At 40.7% G+C, this 22,926-nt stretch overlaps 2 protein-coding genes across 2 annotated transcripts; one reads left to right on the top strand and one right to left on the bottom strand.

Annotated features, from left to right (window-relative positions):
* Window positions 1-237: 237 nt before the first annotated feature.
* tdrd9 (tudor domain containing 9) lies at window positions 238-22,785 on the top strand. Its single transcript, XM_073483187.1, has 35 exons — window positions 238-470; window positions 5,913-5,989; window positions 6,109-6,176; window positions 6,710-6,931; window positions 7,968-8,090; window positions 8,298-8,378; window positions 8,489-8,653; window positions 8,735-8,838; window positions 8,923-9,042; window positions 10,061-10,145; window positions 10,224-10,281; window positions 10,380-10,484; window positions 10,574-10,671; window positions 10,771-10,902; window positions 11,651-11,813; window positions 11,947-12,010; window positions 12,457-12,520; window positions 12,629-12,667; window positions 13,047-13,100; window positions 14,604-14,720; window positions 14,838-14,945; window positions 15,062-15,162; window positions 15,263-15,433; window positions 16,301-16,412; window positions 16,526-16,741; window positions 18,171-18,260; window positions 18,364-18,621; window positions 19,744-19,911; window positions 20,397-20,467; window positions 20,564-20,670; window positions 20,922-21,018; window positions 21,093-21,231; window positions 21,901-22,020; window positions 22,495-22,572; window positions 22,687-22,785. Exons 1-35 carry the CDS (start codon window positions 346-348, stop codon window positions 22,783-22,785), a joined length of 3,999 nt encoding a protein of 1,332 aa, XP_073339288.1. The 5' UTR covers window positions 238-345.
* rd3l (RD3 like) lies at window positions 2,055-3,387 on the bottom strand. Its single transcript, XM_073483840.1, has 2 exons — window positions 3,074-3,387; window positions 2,055-2,421 (listed from the first exon to the last, which is right to left on the bottom strand). Exons 1-2 carry the CDS (start codon window positions 3,385-3,387, stop codon window positions 2,055-2,057), a joined length of 681 nt encoding a protein of 226 aa, XP_073339941.1.
* Window positions 22,786-22,926: the final 141 nt, after the last annotated feature.

Here is a 22,926-nt window from a genome sequence, read left to right on the forward strand (position 1 = left end):
AGGGCCATTTTGCATGAGTTCATTTAGTTTTGACTAGTTTTCTGCTTTGTTGCTATTACTTATACTATACACTAAAGTATGACTTTGTATTTTTTTATAGAGTGATATCACTACTGTTCTAAGTAAATGATTTGAATAGTCCACCAATACATAGAATAAATATAAGTTACTGTACTGGTACTTGTGATTCATAGTCCAGCCGCTTGGGGGCGATGTAGAGCCTATTCGTCACTTTTCCTCACGCGCTTCCATCTTCTACTCATCTGGCTAGTCCGGTGTGGATGAAGAGAGAGATGACGCAGAATTAAAAACGAAAAATACGCAGTTAATGTGAACACCTGCAAGATGAAAACGGCAACTGCAGAACAAATTAAGAACTGGTTCACCTCGGGGGCGACCTTTGCTTCCATTAAAATCACCGAGGAGGTGGTGAAAAGTCAATTTGACGAAACGCCCTCGAAAGAAACGAGGTGAGTTTAAGCTAGCTGGCCGCGGCCCGCGTGGTGCACAACGTCTCAATGTCACTTTCTATATTGTAGCTACAAACCCTCTCTGGTTAACGTACAATAAACAAAGGTACATAAAGGGTTTAGGATGGCAGCCTGTGTGGGTGCAGAGTTTTAGCTAACACTTGGTGAAGTCCAATTAACTGCATCCCTTAAAGAGAAGATGGGTCATTTGTCACAATGTAAGCTAAAGCTAACACCTCAGCATTTTATATGGCTACCACCAGCTACATTAGATAAGATTAAAGTTAAAACCATTGTGGAGGTTTTAATGTTAAGGAATACAAAAGATGTACGCAGATTAACGCTAAATATATTGGGTCAAAAAATGCCCAAATCAGTTTAAACACCATCCATTTTTTATCTTAGTAACTGTAAAATTTCCAGGTAGTTCCTACTTCCATGAAATAAAAGACTTAAGACTAGGGCAGCACGGTATGGTAAATATAATCAAATTAGGGTTTCTTTGACAGAAATTGTAATTTCCATATGAGTCAAAATTAGTGGGAAGGATTATTTTTGCATCACAGTTTTTAGTTTTACTTAAAACAACTTAATGATGTCACATTTTTTTGGTGTCTGTACCAACAAGCATGCTTTCTGACATCTGGAGAACAAGATGTTTTAGGCTAGGGCGTCTGCAGCACTACAGTACCTCTTTATAGGGCTACTTTGCCACACTTTTTTTGACCTTTTATCAAAAAATGTCACCTTCTTGTGATTTAGATATTGCATTAAGCCACACTGCTTTATTGATTACACTGATATCCCATTAATTGTGCAGCCCTACTGAGGACATGACCTCAGTGTTTCTAAATCTTATTTAAACTTCTGCCTTTTGCCAAAGTTAGTTAGCTGTGTCTCTTCTCAGTTGGCTGCTGAATCAAAACGGTCTAGGTCAGTCTTTACCACTCTGGGGGTGATTAACCAGTCAGTAGATGAGACAAAAAAAAGTCTTTGACACAAATGATGTTTATTTTTGTGTTTTCTGTAGTCTTCTGTAGGCTCTTTGTATTGGTAAATACTTGACAGTTCTACCTTCGTTAGGAATCTAAAAACTGTTCAGACGCAACAATTTGAGAAGGGAACATGACTCTTTGGTTAAAATGCTCAAAACTTAAACGTTTTTATCCTGTGTAAAAAGCAGTGGCAAGTAGACATTGCCCCACTTAAAACTCTAAAGTCACAAAGGCTGGGACGTATTGGTCCAGGTCCTGTGCCCTTGTGATATCACTCTCACTAACTGACAGCATACCTTTGAAATGCATACCAAACTGTACAGACACATTTGTTATCTGGACTAAAGATAAACAGTCGGTCTATGAATTAGGAAGCAAGAGCAGATGAGAAACTAGTTCTTTCAATGAAATGGTTCCATACATGGTCCGCCTAGCCTAATATCGTCTTCACATTTTTAGTCACAAGCTAGGATATATCTACAACTAATACAAATAATCAGGTTTTTGCATCTTGTCTTCATGCTCTGGATGTGAGCTGTTTTTAGCTGGTGTGAAACAGGGTCACAGACAGTTTGAACAGTTTGTCCTCTCACAGTGTAGTGCTGTACGCCTCAATGGGCCTGACAGGAATTGGATAGTAATATGGAAGGTCCCAGTCCCGGTTGGACCCTGCAAACGAACTTGAATACCGCATGGCCCGGTCCACATATCCAGAGATTGTTGGGATCTCCTCCCTTGGGTGGTCTCCACAGTTGGGGACGGTGGGTGTGACAAAGCCCTGCTTCATTTTGTAGCGGCTCGTCCAAGCCTCCATCGGTCGGAGTTGTGCTGGCTGCACTGAAAGGTCGTCTTCTTCATCATATTCCTTTTGGCTCAGGAAGTCTCTCAGAACCTGCTTGAAGACAGACGCCAGCTCCCAGGGCCGTATGTTGTTAGTGGCAAGCACCTCACGAAACCTGCAGAAGGATGCAACCAGTATAGTTAATTAAACAGCTGTTCAAGTAGCAAGAATTTGCATCAACACTGTGTCAGCAACATTTTTTCAGTCTGATATTGCATAATTTAACCTTCACAAAATGTAAAATGTGTTTGGTATTCCAGCTGTTGAGTCTTGCATATTTTCCAGAACAACATATCTGGGACTACAGAAGGGAGAATTTTTGGAAGTGGTACAAACATAACACATTTTGTAAAAAATGTGTTATAATGGGTAATGTGGTTATATAAACACACAGTAGTGACCCAGTGCTTAGTTTTACGGGAAATAAGTAAGTAGGTCACAGTGTTCAACCATATATAACGACTTTCCAGCCTTTTTTTTTTTTGTAGTGTTATGGCTAGCATAGAGATGATGAGTTGAAACCCTGTAAGGCTGGATTCATTCAGCCTTACAGGGCATCCGTCACCTTCACATGTTTACACTCTACATCGCCTGCCTCTATGATGGTAACACATAATGGCTTTTGTGGCAGCCTCGCTGCCTCCCATTCCCTTTGGGTCTTCTCTGCTTTGCCTGCTGTCAGGCCGTGTGTTGATGCAGTAGCAGCTAGCCACTGTTGACAGCTTACTAATGTGAGGACAGAGCACGGCATGGCCGCTTCCAAACACCTGGAGAGTATGGTGGCTGCGTGGATGGGTGGGATCTGAGCACACAGGAACTCCAGCTGGTGTAGCTCTGATGTGGGGATAAGGGTCCGTAACCTGGGGTACTTCTGGAACCAGTGGAGACCCAGGGCGCTGTGGGCCAGCCTGTGCTCCCGTTCCAGCTCCCTCGCCAGCCGCTCGCGCTCTTCTACATGCCACAGGAGCTCTCTGATTAACATGCGACTGGGTACGACCCCAGAGGTCTTCATAGGTGTCGCTTCATCCTGAGCCTGCACTCCTGAGTCCTGGGACCATTTCATCCAGCTGAACAGAGGCATGGCAGACACAGCAGACAGCCCTGGAAAACTGAAGAAACAAGATTTATTTTTTTATGCTGGATCGTGAAGCCATGGGTTCCCCACAGCACCATTTTAACACTTTTGAATGTGCTAGAATATCTGTTGCTTCAAACCAAGAGTTAATGTCTCTCCAAGTTGCTCTGACAGCTGACAAGACAACATTACACCATGAGAAGAACTGCGCAATAGCAGCGAAAGCAAAACATAAAACAAAAAAGCACAAACAAATATTAAGAAAAATTAAGTCACTAAGTCCCTGCTGGTGAAATAAATGTACCATATCATCCCTATTTCAGACAAGTTTTGTGAAAATGGGGTCACACTTGTCACCACAATGACAAATGTGACAAAGTTGGAACCTCAATTCTGAATATGGAAATGTTCATTCTGTTTTTTTATTCATAACTGTAATTAATATTTTAAGGTTGACAGTGAAAGATGATCACCTCATAACCAAGCTGACCTCTGGTCCCTGTCTGATGGGTGCTCTGATTGCCTTCAGTTCGAGTCAAACTCAGTGAAGGACAATTTCCCAGGTGTGTGTATTTGGCTTTTTTTCCCAGACTGATGGATTCAACACAGCTTCCACCTGGGATTTAGATGGATTACAGAGCCTGCAGGGTCAGAGGTCAGCCTCATCGAACACAAACTGTATATGTGGATTCACACATCGTACATGTTTTAGTGGTATCTGATCAGATTCCTGCTCAAGTGCTCCAAAAATAATCAGCACTTTAATAACAGTCAGTCTTATAGCATTAGTAAGAAAGAATCATCACACTAACATCTGGCTGAAAATTGAAAGGAAAGATCTGTACTTACAGGTGAAAACTGCACCGCTGATGCTTTTGTGAGTTATTGTTAGAAATTGGGCAAAGATGAGCTGCTTACAGAGTCCAGCCTCCAGCTCCTTTTCTGCATGGGTCAGTCCATGTAAACTTCATTCCTTCATTTGCTGTCAACTATGTCCCTTGGTGTCAAATGCCATCGAAGGAGCACATCATGGACTGTCTCAGCAGCAATCCTCCGATGTTGAATTTGTTGGAAGCGTTATTCCTCTTTGTATGTCGTAGTTATTGTCTTGTCCTTATCATCCCTCCTACTGCTCCTGTCATGCAGACTTATTCCAGGAGAGTTAGTCACACACTGCTAACTGACTAAGAGCTGTCACCTCTCCTCTCCCTTCACCCCACTCTCCTCTGTGCAGTGTGCAGCTTTGTTGTAAGGTCAGCTGCTTTGTAGCTTGCACGAAACGTGTGCAATGGAGAGAAAGGAGGAGAGTGCATGTGTGTGCACGAGCCGTGGGTGTGTTGCATTTGAGCTCCTCTTAGTACTGTCAGGGTTTGTGCCTGAGAGAGGGAGAGGGAGAGCGAGAGGCAGAGACAACTGGGACTGCTCTCCTGGCTACAGTGCTGTGGGCCTGGTGGAGCTGAGGGAAAGAGGAGGCATATACCTCGAGCAAAGTATCAAATGTTAAGTAATGATGTGGGCAGAGCTGCTGGTGTGTTCAGCCACTGTGAACTTAATTCTGACATTTACCTTTAATGAAAACCTCTGTGTTACTGAACTCAGAATAGTTTTTTTAAGTGATTATAAAAACACCTTAATTTCTGAAAATGTACATATCCTCAGCTGTCTGGTATGTGGAATACAATTAAATGCTGCACTGCTCAGTGTTTGTCTCAACAGATGTAGCTAAGGAGATGACAGCTGACAAATTCTAGCATATCAACAATGTTGCACAGTATTACATTCAGAAATAAAAGGCAGCATCACAGTTGCTGCACAGATGTAATATTGTTTCAGAATCTGAAGGGCTATTGATTAAAACTACTTTAAGCTCAGCCTTTAACTTTAACTTGTCCTTCCAGTAAATGCAACAGTATTTATTATTTACTTATTATTAGTAGTAGTAGTAATTATGCGCTTTGGGACTTAAGCAGTTTTGCTTCCTGAGATGAAACTAACAGGTGCAGGCTAAACAATGGTTACAGTGAATGAATTGCTTATTCATTGCTGTGAACAATTATCAAAATGATGTCTATCACAAAAAGCAAAGGAAATATATTTGTGCATGGTCCTGAAATTAAATTTCAAATTAAATATTCGCTGTGGTTTATTTTTTATTTTTCATATTCTCTTAGCCCCAAATCACAATTTTGCCTTAAAGGGCTTTTTGTCCATAACTGGTTACTGTAGACCATTTTTTGTGCCCAATGCACACCAAAGGGCAAGCCAAAATATCATGGCACACCTGTATTTCAGTTTTATCAGCGCAACATATCCTCGACATGATCCTAACGTGTTATTAAAGGGTATGTCTCTTTATAAGGAAATTAATGTGTAAAAGTACTGATATAGTAAATTAAATCGCATTGCCTGTTTGGTGTGTAGTTGTATATTGCAATATAATCTATGGTTGTAACAAAATTCCACGGCACACTTGGATTTGCTCGTTAGTAAAAAATTATAAACTGCTTAAAATTGCTTTTATTTTGTTTCAGCCCATCAGAGGCTCCTGTTGAGGTCAGCCTACAAAATGTGAAATCTGATGGAGGGTGCTTCAAAAAACAAGAAGGAAGTGAGTATCACACACAGCTTTTTCTTATACTACATCATATTCAGTTAGATCTACAGTTATCTGCCTTCTGCCCTTATAGTTTAACAGTGCTTCTTGTGCTTTTGATTCTGTATCCTCAGGTACTGCTCCTCCTCCACTCGTCAGCTACAAGTACCCCAGCTTGCCCATAGCCAAAAGCAGACAGGAGGTAAAATGTACCATCCATACACCACATACACCCAACCACACAGCCTGATGGTCTGAAAGTGCACTTTCATTTTCCTAAAGTACCTTTTCTTTTGGTCGTGTTTTACTGAAATTACCGCTATGTCCTCGGGACACTGGTGCACTTACGCTTTTACTGTTTGCTCAAGATGAACTCTGATTTTATGTTGCAGAACAAGAGACAACTTTTAAATTCACTGGTCTAAAATTTCTGTTGAATAAGAAAGAGTAGTGCGTGGACATTTTAGAAGCTCATGCTGTCATTTTAAGCTGCTTTTTCTTAATGCAGATTATAAAGTGTGGACTTGGGGTTACAAATCAGCTTAGCACATCCATCTGTTCTATAATTTCACAACTTATTTTTAGATTTCTTTTTTATTTTAGTGATATGGTACAAATGGCCAAATGGGTTTCAACTGTGCACATGTGTCTGCTCTTGTTTTATGCGTGTGTGTGTGTGTGTGTGTGTGTGTGTGTGTGTGTGTGTGTGTGTGTGTGTGTGTGTGCTGCTTCCAGCTGATTTCTCTCATAGAGAACAACTCTGTAGTGATCGTTCGAGGAGCCACAGGCAGTGGCAAGACCACCCAGCTGCCACAGTACATTCTGGACCACTACAATGAGAAAAATAACTTCTGTAACATTGTGGTCACCCAACCACGCAAAATTGGGGCCACCAGTATTGCCCAGTATGTAGCCAAACAGCGGAAGTGTACCCTGGGCAGTCTGGTGGGATATCAGGTTAGTGCAACACTTAGACAGAATCTATTTTACTTAAACTGTGCAATCCTACCAAATCTTTTATCTATTTATTTATTTTTAAATAAAATATGAGAAAAGAGAAGAGACTGACACTTGTGCCAATGTCACATAACAACAGTGACACTGTACTGACTGAAGATTGACTGGTAGTTATTCACCTTGCTGAGGAATGCAAAAAAATCAATCATTACATCTCTTGCGTAACTTAAAAACAGTGTTTCTATGCATGTGTTAAGAAGCTCTTCTGTGTGTGTTGTTGCCAGGATATTTCGCTGTGCTGTACAGGACTCTGAAACAGCACTTCTAATAATAACTGTTGTCTCCTCCGCTCAGTGCAGACCTCTGGAGCTAAGGATGATGTCATTGACATTGAGGGAAATGATAAACAGTTAATGTTAGTAAGAGATATAATGCTCAAGTTATGCAGACCTAGGTGAACATTATGTCCTGTATTAGTGCCTGTGTTAATTTTTGCCTACTTGAAGTATCTATATTTGCTGTAAGAAGAAAGCTCTTTTCTTGTTCCCTTTTGATTTTTTTTGTATTGGTTTGTGAAAGCTGTGCAGTCAGAGAATGGAAGGTTTTTTTGTGCTCACAGTACAAACCAAAAAGTATTTCCCTGAGGTCGCACAGAGGGTATCAATGGATTTCATTACAGGTCACTGGTATTTTCTCCAACACCAACCAGAAATAGTCATGCTGGCATTGCAGACATTCGTTTTTTCAGATACTGGGGAAAGTGAGGCCTAAGGCTACTGTAGAGGAAGCAAATTGTTCACCTTTCTGAGGCAGTAAAATAAAACCTTGTTGGCAGGAACTGGATTTGTCATTAGGAAATATATATCAAAAGATTCTTCAGCTGTTCTGTCCTCTGTCACAAACAATCAGCAATTAACCAATTAGTCTTAAGTCCACAGTAAGAGTGCAATAAAGACATATTAATCATTTTCGGTGCCAGAATAAAAGTAGGTTTTTTGTTGTTTTTTTTACAAAACTTTGCATATTTGTGTTTCAGATTGGCATGGAGAAGATAGCTACTGAGAACACCCGGCTCATCTACGTGACTACAGAACTACTGCTACAAAAACTGGTTGTAGACAAGTGCCTCACAGAGTACACCCACATTTTCATAGATGAGGTGCATAATTGGGCAGATAAACACTTTATTTAGTGTGTGATATTTTGTTGTATTATGTGTGAATTTATATTATTTTTGCTGCTACTGCTGCTGCAGGGGCGCAGTTTCAGTTCAGTTTCAGGTTTAATTAAGGTCTATGGTCTAATCAGTGATTCTTAACTACTTGGTCCATATTTAGCCATCTAACAAACTTTGCCTTTGCCCAAGGTTCATGAGCGCACTGAGGAAATGGACTTGCTCCTGCTGGTTTTGAGACACCTGCTCAATTCCAACTCTCCGTATGTCAAGGTAATTGCAAGATCAAATAAAGGTTCCTCATCTGTCCTCCCCTCACATCAGTTGAACTCTCAATCACAGGACACATGTTTTTTGGGTTTTTTTTTGTTTTGTTTTTTCAGATCATCCTCATGTCAGCTACCATTAACTGCAGCCAGTTTGCTCAGTACTTTGCCAGCCTAGTTCGAGGCAAGATGAGCCCGGCCTATGTGTTTGAAGTGGAGGGTTCACCCTATGCCATCAAGGAGTTTTATCTGGATGACCTCCACCAACTGTTTCCATATAGGGTAAGAAGATGGCAAATGTTACACTTAATCTGTATTGAAGTGAAAAAGTGTGAATTTTGTATGTGTGTGTGTGTTCGTCAGTTTGAGCTGCCTCATATAGATGACCCTCACATCCCAGATGAGATGTACAATCTTGCCGTCAGTCTCATCCAGAGCTTTGATGAAATGGAGGGCAAAGATTCCAGGTGAGGCCTCAGTATCTTGGCCAACTTGACAGCTTAAGCATGGATACATAAAGTTAATTATAATATGTGTTTGTGTTTGAGCAGCAAAGCAGACATGGGAGGTGGCATGACTTCATCAGAGCGAGGCAGCGTGCTGGTTTTCCTTCCTGGTATACACGAGATAAGATGCATGCAGGAGGCCTTGTCCAAGTTGGTCCACCGAAGGTGAGCTTTCCAGTTTATCTCTCTGTTGAATATTTAGCTGTAGGTCGTACCTTTTATCTTCTTTATCTATTGTCCTGGCTTTCTTTAAAGACAAGTCTATTTGTGTGACAGTAATACAGGGTTTACACAGGTTCTTAAATAGTCTAAAATCCACTAATCTGAATTATAGGCCTTAAAATCTCCTAAAATGGATTGGATTATGAAAATTAACATTAGTTTTATAAAATCGCATTAAGTTCAGTCTTTTAAATGTGTTCCTGAGATGAATTTGTATTTGACAAATTGTAACAAAACTACAAAATAAAACCAATATGGAACGTATAACCACTGATGCAAATTGCGCAGTCCAGTTTAAATTTATCAGACCACACCAAGCTAGTGTGTCTAACGTGGTGACTCCTCTCAACAAAAGAGAGAAGTAATGATTGTTTCTGTGAATGTTACTTTCATCTAATGTGGGTAATTTACGTACAATTAGTGCTTGGTTGAAGCCTGCTGAAAATTATGAATTTGAAGCCCACTGCACCTTGGCGAGAAAACTGTTAGATTTGGAAGTTTGTGTATAAAGGCATTAGAGTAGCATGTGATGTCAGAAAAACCTAAAACCACTGTAAAAAGTCACCAGCAAACAACTGCCATCACCTCAGCCAATATTGTTTTGTATTCACATCGGGAGCATTACAAAAGTCCAGCCCCAGTCTGCTAATGACTAACAACATTAACATTAACTAATGCAACTCCGGTAAGCCTCCACTGGACACCCCTTGGACACCAACATTATGTAGATATTAAAAACAGAGGTGCTCCAAGTTTTGTTCTTATCCTTCTGCCTCCTTTTTCTGCCAGGATGGACATGAAATAGGTCTTAAATTGCATTCATAAAAGTCTTAAAAAGTCTTAAATTGAACTTGTTGAAACCGGCAGAAACGCCGGATATCTTTGATATCCATAGTGCTTGTTAACCTTTAGTACTTTTGATAAACGTTTACATAACGATGAATGTGCTTCCTTTGTTCAGATTGCAGATTTATCTTCTTCACTCCACTGTGATTCTAGAGGAGCAGAACGGTGTGTTTCAGCTTCCTGTCCCTGGATACAGAAAGGTAAAATCATTAATCTTATTTTGTGCCTTCCATGTGTTCTTCCTACCTGCTGTGCTGACAATCTGCTCATTTTAACAGGTCATCCTTTCCACCAACATCGCTGAGAGTTCGTTGACTGTTCCAGATGTCAAATATGGTTAGTCAGCTTGGTTTTATCTGTTAGCTAAATGAGTATTTTGTATTCAAGTTTTATAAAAATCTTAACTGATATCAATGCCTTTTTTGTTGTCACAGTGATTGACTTCTGCCTGGCCCGTCACAATGTCTGTGACCAAGACACCAATTATCAGTCTCTGCGTCTCACCTGGGCATCCAAAACCAATTGCAACCAACGTCGAGGTACAATACTCGCAGCACAGAACTTGTCCTCTGAAGTATCTATGTATCTTTTCTTCTGTCCTTCTACACTTATTTCCTCTCCATGCCAGGTAGGGCAGGTCGAGTGTCTAAGGGCTACTGTTACCGTCTTGTTACCAAAGAGTTTTGGGGAAATGAAATTCCAGACTACATGATCCCCGAGATGCAGGTAAGAGGATAACAGAGATTTCTCTTTCTTGTTTTTTTAACACTGCTTTGACCCTAATTTGACAATCAATCTATGCTATACTGTTTGTCTTCCTTGTAGCTCGCCCCGTTAGCCAAGATCGTGTTGAAGGTGAAGTTGCTGGACATGGGAGATCCCTACTCAGTCCTCTCCACAGCACTGTCACCCCCCCACCTTGGTAACATAGTTAGAACAGTGCTCCAACTCAAAGAGGTAAATAAGTGCAGATTGATGATTCTCGTCTGAGAGAGCCATTAATGTCTAGTCGAGTATATATAATTTTTGGCTGTAATGATGTATTTGGGCGGGCAGCTGACCACCCAGCTCTGTCACAGAGTGTTAGACCAGGAGTGCTCTGACAGGAGCTTTACGTCAGCCAGTGTTAGCATCGTCAAGCCTGCTAGGTGAGGGTAATGAAGGGCAGTGCTGCATCATTATATGTTTGTGTGGGGGAAAGACAATGAAACAAGTTTGTTAATTCTGGTGTCTTTCCATCATTGACAAAATGTATCCTTTTTATCTTACACCATCTTTCAGTCTTTCTGTTCTTAGAGAGCACTTCTTGGCAAACTACCTGAGTATCTGTCATGTCTTTTTAACTATAAATCAAGAGTCCAGTCCAGTCCCAGCTGAAAAACCTATGTCTGAAGACTTCTGAGTAGTCTGTCTCATAGGCAAACAGCAATTCAGCAACCATAAAGTGTGATTTTTATATTATTTATTTATGTATTTATTTATTTATATTTATTTAATGAATAATTAAACAAACAGGAAAATAGTCAAGAGAGAAATAAATTCTGATTTGAGAAATGTAATTTTGGCTCAGAAAATACATATTGAGCCATTTTTTAAGTCATTAGATAGTAAAAGTCAAAGTGTTGTTCTGAGTTTGTTTAAGAGTTGATTGGTGATGTAAATAAAGCCTGTTGTCGTGACACTAACTGGGTGTTTTGTTCTGTAGATGGGTGCGCTTTCTACGAAAAGTGATGGCAAGGATCAAAATAATGATGGGGAGCTAACGTTCCTGGGCCGAGTTCTGGCCCACTTGCCAGTGGACCTGTACCTGGGGAAGTTGATTGTCCTGGGTCACACCTTTGGCTGCCTGGAGGAGTGCCTCATCATAGGTGAGAATGGACCTCAATTACGGCATTTGCATCTGTTTACAGTTGCAGAGACGTAGCTTGGCCAACAAATCTGTCATGACTTCACTCTTTGGAAATGTCTCTAATCTATGTTTTTGTCTTCTCTTATCATCAGCTGCCTCGCAGTCTCTGAATAGTTTCTTTGCCATACCATCTATGCAGCAGCTTGCGGGTCACAGGTGAGTCACATCCTGCAGCTGCACTGATTCACAGACTGCCAGGCTGTCAGTGTAGATTATTTTTGTGTCCCATTAAAGTGGCACAAGATATCTGCGAGTCTACCATTGACTCACTTTTATGTCTTTACTACCATCACAGTATTTTGTGGCTAATTAGACAGTCCAAACGATGCCTTTTCTGTGGATATACAAAACACTGAAATTCCCAGAAAATTGTATAGAAAGTGTGTAGTCATTAAATCTCTGTTCAAAGTGATAGCATGTCCAGCTATCCATTCACTTATCCCCATAAGATATGTGTGTGTTTTAACTAATCAGATCACAAACAGTTTTTCTGCCAGCCTTCAAGGTCCAGGCTGCAAATCAGACGACTTGCAGGCCAGAAACAGATATTTGTATGTATTGTATGTTTATTCGTTATGCTTTGGATTTTCTTATTCTTCCAGGAGCAAGTTAGCCTTCACCTGTGGCACACCAAGTGATTCAGTAGCTTTTCTCAATGCCTTCAAGGTAACGTGCCAAGTCCATAGCAAATTGTGGTTCGTGTTATCTGCATATTTGCCTGATGGCTGCTGTTTTTAAAACCATCCCCTCTTCCCCATTGTCTCTCACTGTTAGGCATGGTACAAAAAGAAGGGACAGCTGAGACACCCAAAGGTGAATAGAAACGCATGCACATAAAAACTATACTGTCTTTGTTTTTTATAGGTCCAAAATACAAAATATTTTGCTATTGTTTTACAGAGCCATCTGTGGTTATTCATTGTACATTATTTCCAAGATTGACATTAAAGTATGAATAATTGCTTCATCGTATTGTAAATGAAGTAACATGTGTGAACGGCAATTAGCACATCACTGTAGCTTAAAAGTTGCCAGTGGGAAGTAGATGTAGTGAATGTTGTCTCTACTTTTCAGTTGTTTTCTTCACGTTCTGTTCAGTTGGGCATTAAGAAACAGCGTAGCACTCTGTTCTATCATGTTTTTTTTTCTTAAAGTGTGAGGTTTGTCCGTCTTTACTGCTTTCCCCTCTTAGGAAGAGTTGGACTGGGGAAAAGAGAACTTCATCCAGATCAAGAAGATCAGGGAGGTATGGAGAGCTAGATCAAATGAGTTCATCAAGCCACACGACAGGATGGCTTTGCCATCACCAATCCAGTAGTTTAGCAGTCAAGAACATCAACATTAGTCCTACAGTTTGTTGTCATCTGTTACTAAGAATGAAACTAGCTTCTGTTGAGCGCCCGACAGTTTCTAGAGGCTTTAACTGAAGTTGGTTCAGTCAAACTGCAAATATGTACTCTGTAAAATGTTGGCAGTCAGTAGCAGTTGTTCAGCACACCTGAAATGTTTCCTCAGTGTTCTGTTATTTTTAAATGGCAAGAATGTAGTTTATAAACAATAACTTAACCCTCTAGGCGCCAGAGTTTATTTAGGAAAATATTCTGTTTGGATTTTAAGATTTCAAAAGGCTGTAGCTTGGAAGTGGTGAGAGATAAATTCATAGTGTAAATGAGAAAAATATTCATAATGACCTAAAGTTTGTGATGGGAGTAAATTTAATCATCTAATTTGCATATTGTGACGTCACCAGGTGACTGAAAGCAACTTTCAGTAAAACTGATTTTTGAACATATTTACACAGAAAAAAAATATTTATATTGTCATCTCATCCTCAAAATAAAGGAACAGGAGTTTGATTGGAGTAAATTTACTAATCTAATGTGTATGTCACCAGGTAAAATTCAGTAAAACGGAATTCTGAACATATTTACACAGTAGATTTTTTTTTTTTTCATCCTCTCATCCTCAGAGTAAATGAACAGGAATCTGATAGGAGTAAATGTCCTAATCTAGCTTGTAAAAAGAAAAGAAAACTCTCGCCGTGATCAGCGTGTGTTGCTTGTGTGACAGTGTGCGCAGCTGCAGCATCGTCAGTCACTCGTCTCTGACGAGCGATCGTCATCAGAGGGCAAATCGTCTCCTTCTGAATCGCGATCAGCAAAGATCTGTGCAAGCACCTCATCCACACTGTAAAGACTTGTGGGCATTTTGTTTTTTATTACAAAAATCGCTATCTGTCTCTCGATCTGTCCAGCACACTTCCGCCACCGCTCCGCGGCTCTCTCCTCTCCCACTCTGCCCGTTTAGCCGCTGCCGCTCCGACAGCCGGTGTCGGGTTTCAAACTTTTTTTTCTCAGGTATTTTGCATAGAAACACACCCCCAAATGACGTCAGGATTGAAGCTGAATCTATTGGCTATCTAGTGGTAGCAAGCAGTAACAGCACAAGGCAGTAGATTTAAAGATATGGGCTGTTTTAATGAGCAATGTTGCCTGTCGCAATAATGCGACTTTGGCGCCTAGAGGGTTAAGTCAGGAAGTACATATTATTGACCAAACTTAGTCTTTAAGCTTTATGACACAAGTTGATAGCTGTTGCCTTTTGGTGCACAATCACCATCGACTGAAAATAATCATGATTATGATTTTTGCCATTATTGAGCAGCCCTATTGTCAAAATGTCAAGATCAAATGGTGCTGTTTATAAAATACTGTGGCTCGGACCTCCTGAGCAGTAACTCTCTGTCCAGGTTGCCGAGCTGTATGAAGAACTGAAGACTCGTGTGCTCCGCTTCAACATGCATGTGCCAGAGAACCCTCAACCCTCGGATTACACCAACACACACTGGCAAAAGTTCATTCTTCAGGTTAGAGTCAGGGCTGCAAATAGTCTGATTTGACTGTAATAAGCTATACAGTGTACACTTTATCATCTGCTGAATATACACACCTAAATGTCAGTTTTGTTTACCTCTCTGTCTTAGGTGGTCATTGCTGGTGCCTACTACCCCAACTACTTCGTCCAGCAGGACATAGATGAAGACCTGGCCACCAGAGAGTTGAGCGGCCATAACCCAAGAACAACAGTGATGGTCTGACTCCTCTAACATTTTTAATGTTAACACCGTTTTTGTTTGTAATGACCATCAAGACTTATTAACTAAGTCAAGATTTTGTAACATAACATTGGAGCATGTGTTATTATCAGGTGAGGAACCTACCGCCATACAGCTTCCTGTATTACAAGCAGCTGCAGTCACTGTTCCGCCTGTGTGGACAGGTCAAAGCCATTTTCTTTGACAGCTCAAGGTACTGAAGGCCATAGTTGCAAACTTATTTTTAACCTACTCTTAACTGTTTTCAAAGGAGAAATGTCTGTTCTCCTAACTGTGTTTGTGTGTTTGCTCAGAGCGTATGTGGAGTTCTACAGGACATCCAAAGAGTCGGGGGTACTGCCCGAGGTGTCTCTTGCCCTCCTCCTTGCACAGCAGAGTCGATCCATGGAGCTGTCGGTCTATCCCACTGAACAAATAGAAAACACAGCTGGGAACAGAAGCTTAACACACATGAAACACGCACGGTGTGGCTCTTATTCACACTTGGTGGAAAAAACTGCAGTTCTTTCAGTAGATACATTGACTAAATAAATATCTTAGATTTGCTGAGTGAACTAAAAATTACGGGTACAATTGTGTTGTGTCTGTCTTTTGGGGGCTGTTTATTGAATGTCTTTTTGGAAGTGGAACCCCTTGCACCACAGGCTGCACTGGTCAGCGCAGCTCCACTGAGCCTTAATGTAATCTGACATCCTCGCACTCTGCATGACTCCCTCCAGCTCTCACTTGGACTCAGGGAGGGGAGGTTTTAGGCAGAGACAGCACCAGCATGGTCCTCCCTCTGGGACGTGAGAGACGGGGTGACATTTATTGGGGCACTTTATTAGCTATCCAATAATGATACAGCTCACCAAATATTGTCACATATTACTTTTACTTTAACAGTGATACTTCTGCCTAAGAATTAAAAAATGTTGGCATGTCTTGATAACCTCAAATAGATTTTATATTGGGATTTGTAATTTGCATAATTTCTTAATTCTCTACCCAAACCATTCAAGCCCCAGGATTCAGAAGCATGCACCCTGTCCAAGTACTCAGATCTGTTAGCAAGACTCGGTGCTTGGAAATCATTGCATTAAGTTCTGTGATCATTAGTAAACACTGAAACAACTTAAATTTTAGCAGGTTCATTTTTGATTTAGAATACCTTATGAATACTTGTGAAGCAGCTCTGTTAACTCACTAAAACATCATGATGTTCTGACAGGTAACATCAAAGCAGTAACAAATACTGTCTTTCACCTCGCTCATGTCAAGTGTGTGTGCAATGAAAGTGAACATGCATGTAACATTAAAGTCTGGTTCTTTGTGTGCTTTTTGTTGTGTAGGGTGAATGTAGACTTCCAGAGCCAGTCTGTCCACCCACTGGAAGCATTTAGCCGGGATTTGGACCCAGATGACCTCCCCCCCAGCCGCTTGTTTGTGGTCAACATCACAGAGGTCAGTCTATTATGTTTAACAGAGCTGAATTTCAAAAGAGTAAATCTTATTTTTGACTAAATGTCTGAATCTCTAATGGCTGTATGCTCTCCTAACTCTGATCTCTGCTGCAGGTGTTGGACGTGGGTCATTTTTGGGGCTTCCAGGCAGATGAAGCAAGCTTAGAGAAGCAGCGCCATCTAACAGCAGAGATAAACAAACACACACTGCATCCTGTGACAGTGATGCTCTATCCCAACCTGCTGTGTCTGGCTCCATACTCTGAGGTCAATGACCAGAGCTTGTACTACCGTGCAAAGATCCTACACATGCGTGGCAACAAAGTGGAGGTGAATATGTGCACTTTATCAATTTTCTAATGTCAAATCTCCTTTATTTCTCGCATCTGATTTTTAATATCTTTTCCCAGTATCCCTCACATGATTATGGCACAGTAGGGTATGCTGAATGGCTTTCACACTCTTTAAAATTGATTGTAAAGTGTTGCTGATCAAGAAATTGAAACTTATTTTAACCAAATTTTCCTTTTTCGTTTTTCCTTCATTTGTTTGTGAAATTATGTGTTGGTGTGCTGTATTCAGATTCAGAATGTTAACATGGTGGTACAGCTGATTAATGCACTACATATTGAGCAACAACAACAGATCTCAGCAAGTTCTGCAGATATTTGGCTTAATGCCAGTGCCAGATGCAAGGAAAAGAAATCTCTGCCAAACCATGATTTATTGAAAGAAAAACAGAGATAAGAGGGATAGAGTAAGAAAATGATGTGTATCCCATGCTACGGCCTTTTAAGTCACCAAATCTCAACCCATTTGAACACCTTTGGTAGATTTTTGACCAATTTCTGAGACACTCACTCACTCATCAAAATCCTTCACCCTCCAGTAGAGTTCTGCAGACTTGCAGAATCAATGTCAAGATGTATGGAAGCAGTCCTGTCAGCATGTAGTAGCCTTAAGACAACGATGTTTTTCCCCTTTTACGTATCACTGTGTCTGTATTTTGTACTTATGTAGACAAGTGAGCATTTTGAATTGAAAAAGAAAATCTCTAAAAATTGAACTGATCAACATACACTGACATGCCAACTTTGAAATCTGACTTCAGTGTCAAACTCTGACAGTGACTGCGTTTACATGCACGCTAATATTCCACTATTTTTCCGATTATGTCAAAATAAGGGTCATGTAAACACCATATTTCATTTGGATATTCTAAATTAGTCCATGTACTGAATGTAGCATTTTCTGATTAGGACATGTGGCATATTATTCAGGTTGTAGTTACTTGGACACATATACAGTGCATTCAGTGCATTCAGAATATGACGCACAGCCTCTTGCCTGTTTCAGTCAGCTCTGAGCATTGCCTAGCCAACAGTTTTGTCAGGCTCAAAACTACCAGTTTGACTCCATCTGGTCAGAAGGAGAAACCTACCTGCTTTTAAACATTATGAAAGACTTGGATATCAACAGGTTTTTGGATATGCAAAAATTTTGTGATGCAGACAGTATCAAAAAGGTGGTAGGACAAATAAAGGCGGGAGAATTTTGTTCATTAATCGCATGGCTGCATGTAAACGGGAATATTGACTGAAATATTTCCATTTGCCATGTAAAGAGCTTTGAAGAAATATTGCCTTTTTGGGATATGGGCAAAAAACCTTGAATATTGTGTGCATGTAAACATAGCCAGTGTGATAAGCGTTGCTGATGTTAATTCATGTACCAGAGCTTATGATTTGTTTTCCTGCAGGTGTTCTTCTTAGACTTTGGCAACACAGAGGTAGTTGCCTGCAGCAGCCTCAGAGAGATCCCTTCTGACTTCCTGTCTCACCCATTCCAGGTAGCTATACTATGAGTGGCACCATTTGTTGGAGAATTAATGCACACTTGTCTGTTTCATGGTTAACAATTAGTAACTCACAAACCTCTGCTCGTGGTTTCAGGCCCAGGAGTTCCAAGTGGCTGGAATGCGCCCTTCAGCCCAGTCCATCATCCTGGGGAACCAGTGGAGCAGCCAAGCCCGCAACTGTTTCATCACACTGGTGAAGGACTGCTCGCTTCTTGTATCGCTGTACTCCATCCAGCATGGCATCAGGCGTGTGCAGGTGCTCATCAACACAGAGACAAAAAACACCAGTGTGGTCGACATCTTGGTGCAAGAAGGACATGCTGTGAAGGCTGAAGAAAGCTTAGATTCCAAGGTGAGACGATAGTTGGGAGTGTGTCCCATATGAAATCTATTAGGCAGTGTGCAAAAGTGAAATCAATCAATCAATCATAACCTTTCCCTCTTAAAGAGACACATCCCCTAAATATCCTTTAGTATCATTGGGATATCCCCCGCAGGCTTTAGAGTTGCATCAGTGATAATTCCCTTCTACTGAGAAAGCAGTGGCTGTGGTCAGCTTGAATTCATGTGCAAGTTCCCAAGGGTCCTTGAAATCCATGAAAGTTTATGAATTTTGGGGGGGGGGGATTAAACCCTTGAAAGTTTTTGAAAATAGACGTATAGACATGGGTCATTTAAAAGGGTTTGGATTAATTATATATTATGCAAGAATAGAATTTGTAATTAAATTATTTTTACTTTACCTGCAGTTGTTATTGTTTCATGTGCCACCTGCCTTGAGAAAGTGTGACTGTCATGTGCTTGCGTAACTGATTGAAGTCTAATGATGCAGGTTATGGCAAACAAAGGAGAAAAGCTAATGTTAAGCAAACCTTAGAGCCTGCCAGTTCTCATTATAAACATTTTCAGTGTTGTAACAGTAATTAATTTTGATCCGAGTCTCAAACTATGTTGTGTTGGGTCCTGAATTTGAGCAAATTTGGCCTGGAAAATCCTTGAAAAGTACTTGCATATCAGTTACAGTGAACTCCAAGGTTTTCATAACAGGTAAACATCAAAACATCCATAGAAATTGCAGCATATTCCACTTAATCACTGTCGATTTAAATGCTTTGTTAGTTCAACCCATAGATTTCCCAGAATATGGAAGCATCATTGTGGAGCAATGCAAATATTGTATAAACATACATATATTCTTCATTTGCCAAGTGTTCCCTGTTGTACTTGAAGAACTGATTTTTTTCTAGCAGATGTTGTCGTTGGCTGCTGTTAGCAGCATTACTCGGGTCTTCATAAAAAGATTAATCGTGAAGTTGGTTGGGGTTTTCGGGCCCAAGCTGTCTCTAAAACACCACAAGAAACCCTTTTGTGTTGAGACAAAACTTGAAAATATCTTAGCCATGCCAACCCAGATTCGTTCAAATGCTGTGTGCCCTTCTCAGTCTAGATGTTTTATTTTTGGGTGGTCTTTCAGCAAAACCATGAGGAACTGATGTCACTGTTCAAGGAATTGGAAACAGGTAGGTATGTCCCCAACACTGTCAGCAGCGGATGGAAAGAGTGCAAGAAAGAGGAGAAGGAGCTCATTGACCACCTGCTCAGCCACTTCTCCAAGAGCCGCCAGTCCTACGCCAAGACAAAGGCAAGATACACTGTAGCTTACAGAACACGTTCATTTTATATCATACTGGAATCTTAAATAGTCAGATCATTTTTGATCGCACAGCAGTTTGCAAAAACAATGTTATAAAGTGCTATACAAATCTAAAGAAACACAGTAACGAGGATTAACAACAGTAGAATAATTGCAATCAATTAAAAGAAAGCCTTTAGATTGAATAAGGTTTCGAGAGAGGATTAAAATTGGACTGAGTGTCTGAGAAGCTGATATTTTTGGGAATAGATAATGACGGCGTCACTTCTGTGCTTTTTGTTGCTCTCACCTTGTCCAGGAGGTGGAGCCATTTCAGTGGCTTGGTTCATGTGTTCACTCAGAGGCACACCCATTCTGTCTGATAAGCAGAACAATGACATCAGGCTGACTGTAGCATTGAATAGCAATAACCGATGTATGCATGATTACGTCATGTCATGTGTCTGACAGCCGCCTTCCTTCTGACACCACAGATTTGCCTGCGTGGACCAAACAGTCCTTTTCAGACAACCTTCCACAGCTTGAGCCACACTTTCCTCTACAAGTAAGCATTATGTTTGCCAAGAGCAAATTAGATATAAAGGTTGCGAATGCACCCCATCCCCCCTCATTTCTTTATGAGTGTGTGCTCCTCCTGCAGGACGGTGTGTATCAGCAATAGCATCAGCTCCCTGGCCATCAATGAGAACCCTCACTACAAACATCAGAGGATGCTGGTGGCTGGAAATGTGTCAGTCAACGCCACAGGTACCAGATGCAACAGCTCATAAATACAAACTCGTGGGCATACATTCACAGCTTAAAGCTCCAGTAATCAATATTTTGTATTAACAATGGATCAGATGGCTATATAATTTGAAAGGAGTTGTTTGAAGTAATACAATCGTTGATCAACAACTTTCTATGACTGTATACATTATGGGCTTCAAGTGTTTCATTTTGTTCTTCTAAATGTCAAAATCAGTTATTGCAGTTTTAAATGTGTGTTTGTGCTGCAGGGACACGGATTCTACTGAGAGATACCTCCCTCATGCCAGACATCCCCGGACTGCCTGCACTTATCACCATGCTCTTCACTCCCATTATGGAGTTACGGTGAGTCAGTCAGACACTTTTCAAGGCAGCAGATGAAAAACCCATGTTAATATTTTTTCCCCATTTTTTTGTAGCACTGACGAAGAGAGGACCTGCTACACCGGTGCCCTCTGTGGCTTGGGCTGGAACAGTCAAAAACAGGAGGGCATCCTACCTGAGCATGACATCGAACTCACCTTCGATGTGAAATTTGACGTTGAAGACATCACTGAGGTGAGACAGATTTGCTGTAACTGCGGTGATAAGGTAGGCAACCTAGGTTATTATATTCAGTCATTTTCATATTTCAGGTTTTAGGTTGTTTTTTTTTGTTGTTTTTTTTCAGTTTCATGAAAATAATTCATTTAGTTAACACGTTTCAGTAGGCTCAATAAATTATTTGGTTCTCTGAATAGAGGGGTAATCAGATTGACTAAAATATTAATTTCCCTGTATATACCTTGACATTCCCTGCCCCTCTGAAAAGACACTGTCTCTTTTTTGGGGGTCTGGGTGCCAAGGCATTTCCCTCCTCCTCCTCCCTTCATCCCTGCTGTAGCTCCAAGTTGTCTGGCTTTTTTTATGTGTTTAAACAAGTATGTGGTGTTGCCACAGCAGCACAACAGCTTTCCTACACACATGACAGTTTACAAGGTTGTCAATTTCCGCTATGAAATAGCTCTAAACAGTGCTCTTCTTTCGCTCAGCCATCACTGCATGTCTGATGTAACGGGTGGTCAGGGTGTGCACTGGGGCAAGCTGATGTGTCAAATATGGTCAGGAAAAAAAATGGAATGGAAATCTGTGGGAGCCATGTTGAATGCCAGTATTGCATAATAAGTATAATAGTATTCTCTTTTGTGTATTACTGATTAGTTCTGTTTGTTTTGTTTTTTTTTTCAGATAAATGCTTTGCGAGTGGCTGTGAATCGTCTCTTGTGTGAGGGCGCCGGTGGCACTTTACATCGGCAGCCTGCTGAGATAGTCCAGCTGCAGGAGGACTGCCGGGACCCGCCTCACAAGGTCACTTATACACCCACAGATATCATTAATGCACTTAAAGCAACATTATGTAGAAATTGGCATTATGTGCGATTTGGTGCCCCCCACAGTTCCTGAGTGCAACACCACTGTTGTAAATACAAATCCCAGGTCTGTCAGTCAGGCAATTTGTCAGATGTAATGTAGGTGCTAACTCCGAACAAAACTTATTACGTCATAACAATGACGTGTTGTAAACTTGTATATTGAAGTAAACATGTATGTAATGTTGTGATCCTACCCTCTCACTGAAGTTACATAGAGCAGAAACAAGTGATAGGGGGGTGGAGTGGCTGAGACAGAGACACCATTCACCATATAACAAGACACTGTACCATCAACATGACCTGCAATTTGAACTTTTTTAAGCTGTTATTTTAAGGTAAAAAGTTGTTGCTTTAAAGTTCGAACAGTGTGCATGCATTGATTGAGCTGTGTTTATGTTATGTAATGCAGACTGTTCACAAGGTCACCAGCAAGGGAAGCTATAATGCCGATGTACTACAAGAACCCAGAGAAATGGAACCAGGTATGGTACATGATAGAGAACCTGCGTAAATTGGTACTTTTCATTTGATTTTTGCCCTGCCATATGCTGTTCTCTGAACACATTTTAGATTAAAGTGTTGTTGTGTATTGAACCTGCAGCTGGACCCTGCTCTGAAGATGGATATTGTGGACCCAGCAGCAAAGAAGACCAGAGTTGTTCTTTTCCAGCTGCATCCTGTTGCTCTCCTCAACGGCTAAAAAAAAAAGCCACTGGCCATCCTTTTTATTTATTTTTTTTTTAGCACTTTTTGTTGACACTGGTTCTAATGTTGTACTGTGTTTTAATGTATTTATGTTCAGAGTATATCTTTTAAGTTAAAACAAGTTAAAACAGTACTG

This window comes from Pagrus major, chromosome 16 (genome assembly GCF_040436345.1).
Source record: "Pagrus major chromosome 16, Pma_NU_1.0".
NCBI lineage: Eukaryota > Metazoa > Chordata > Actinopteri > Spariformes > Sparidae > Pagrus > Pagrus major.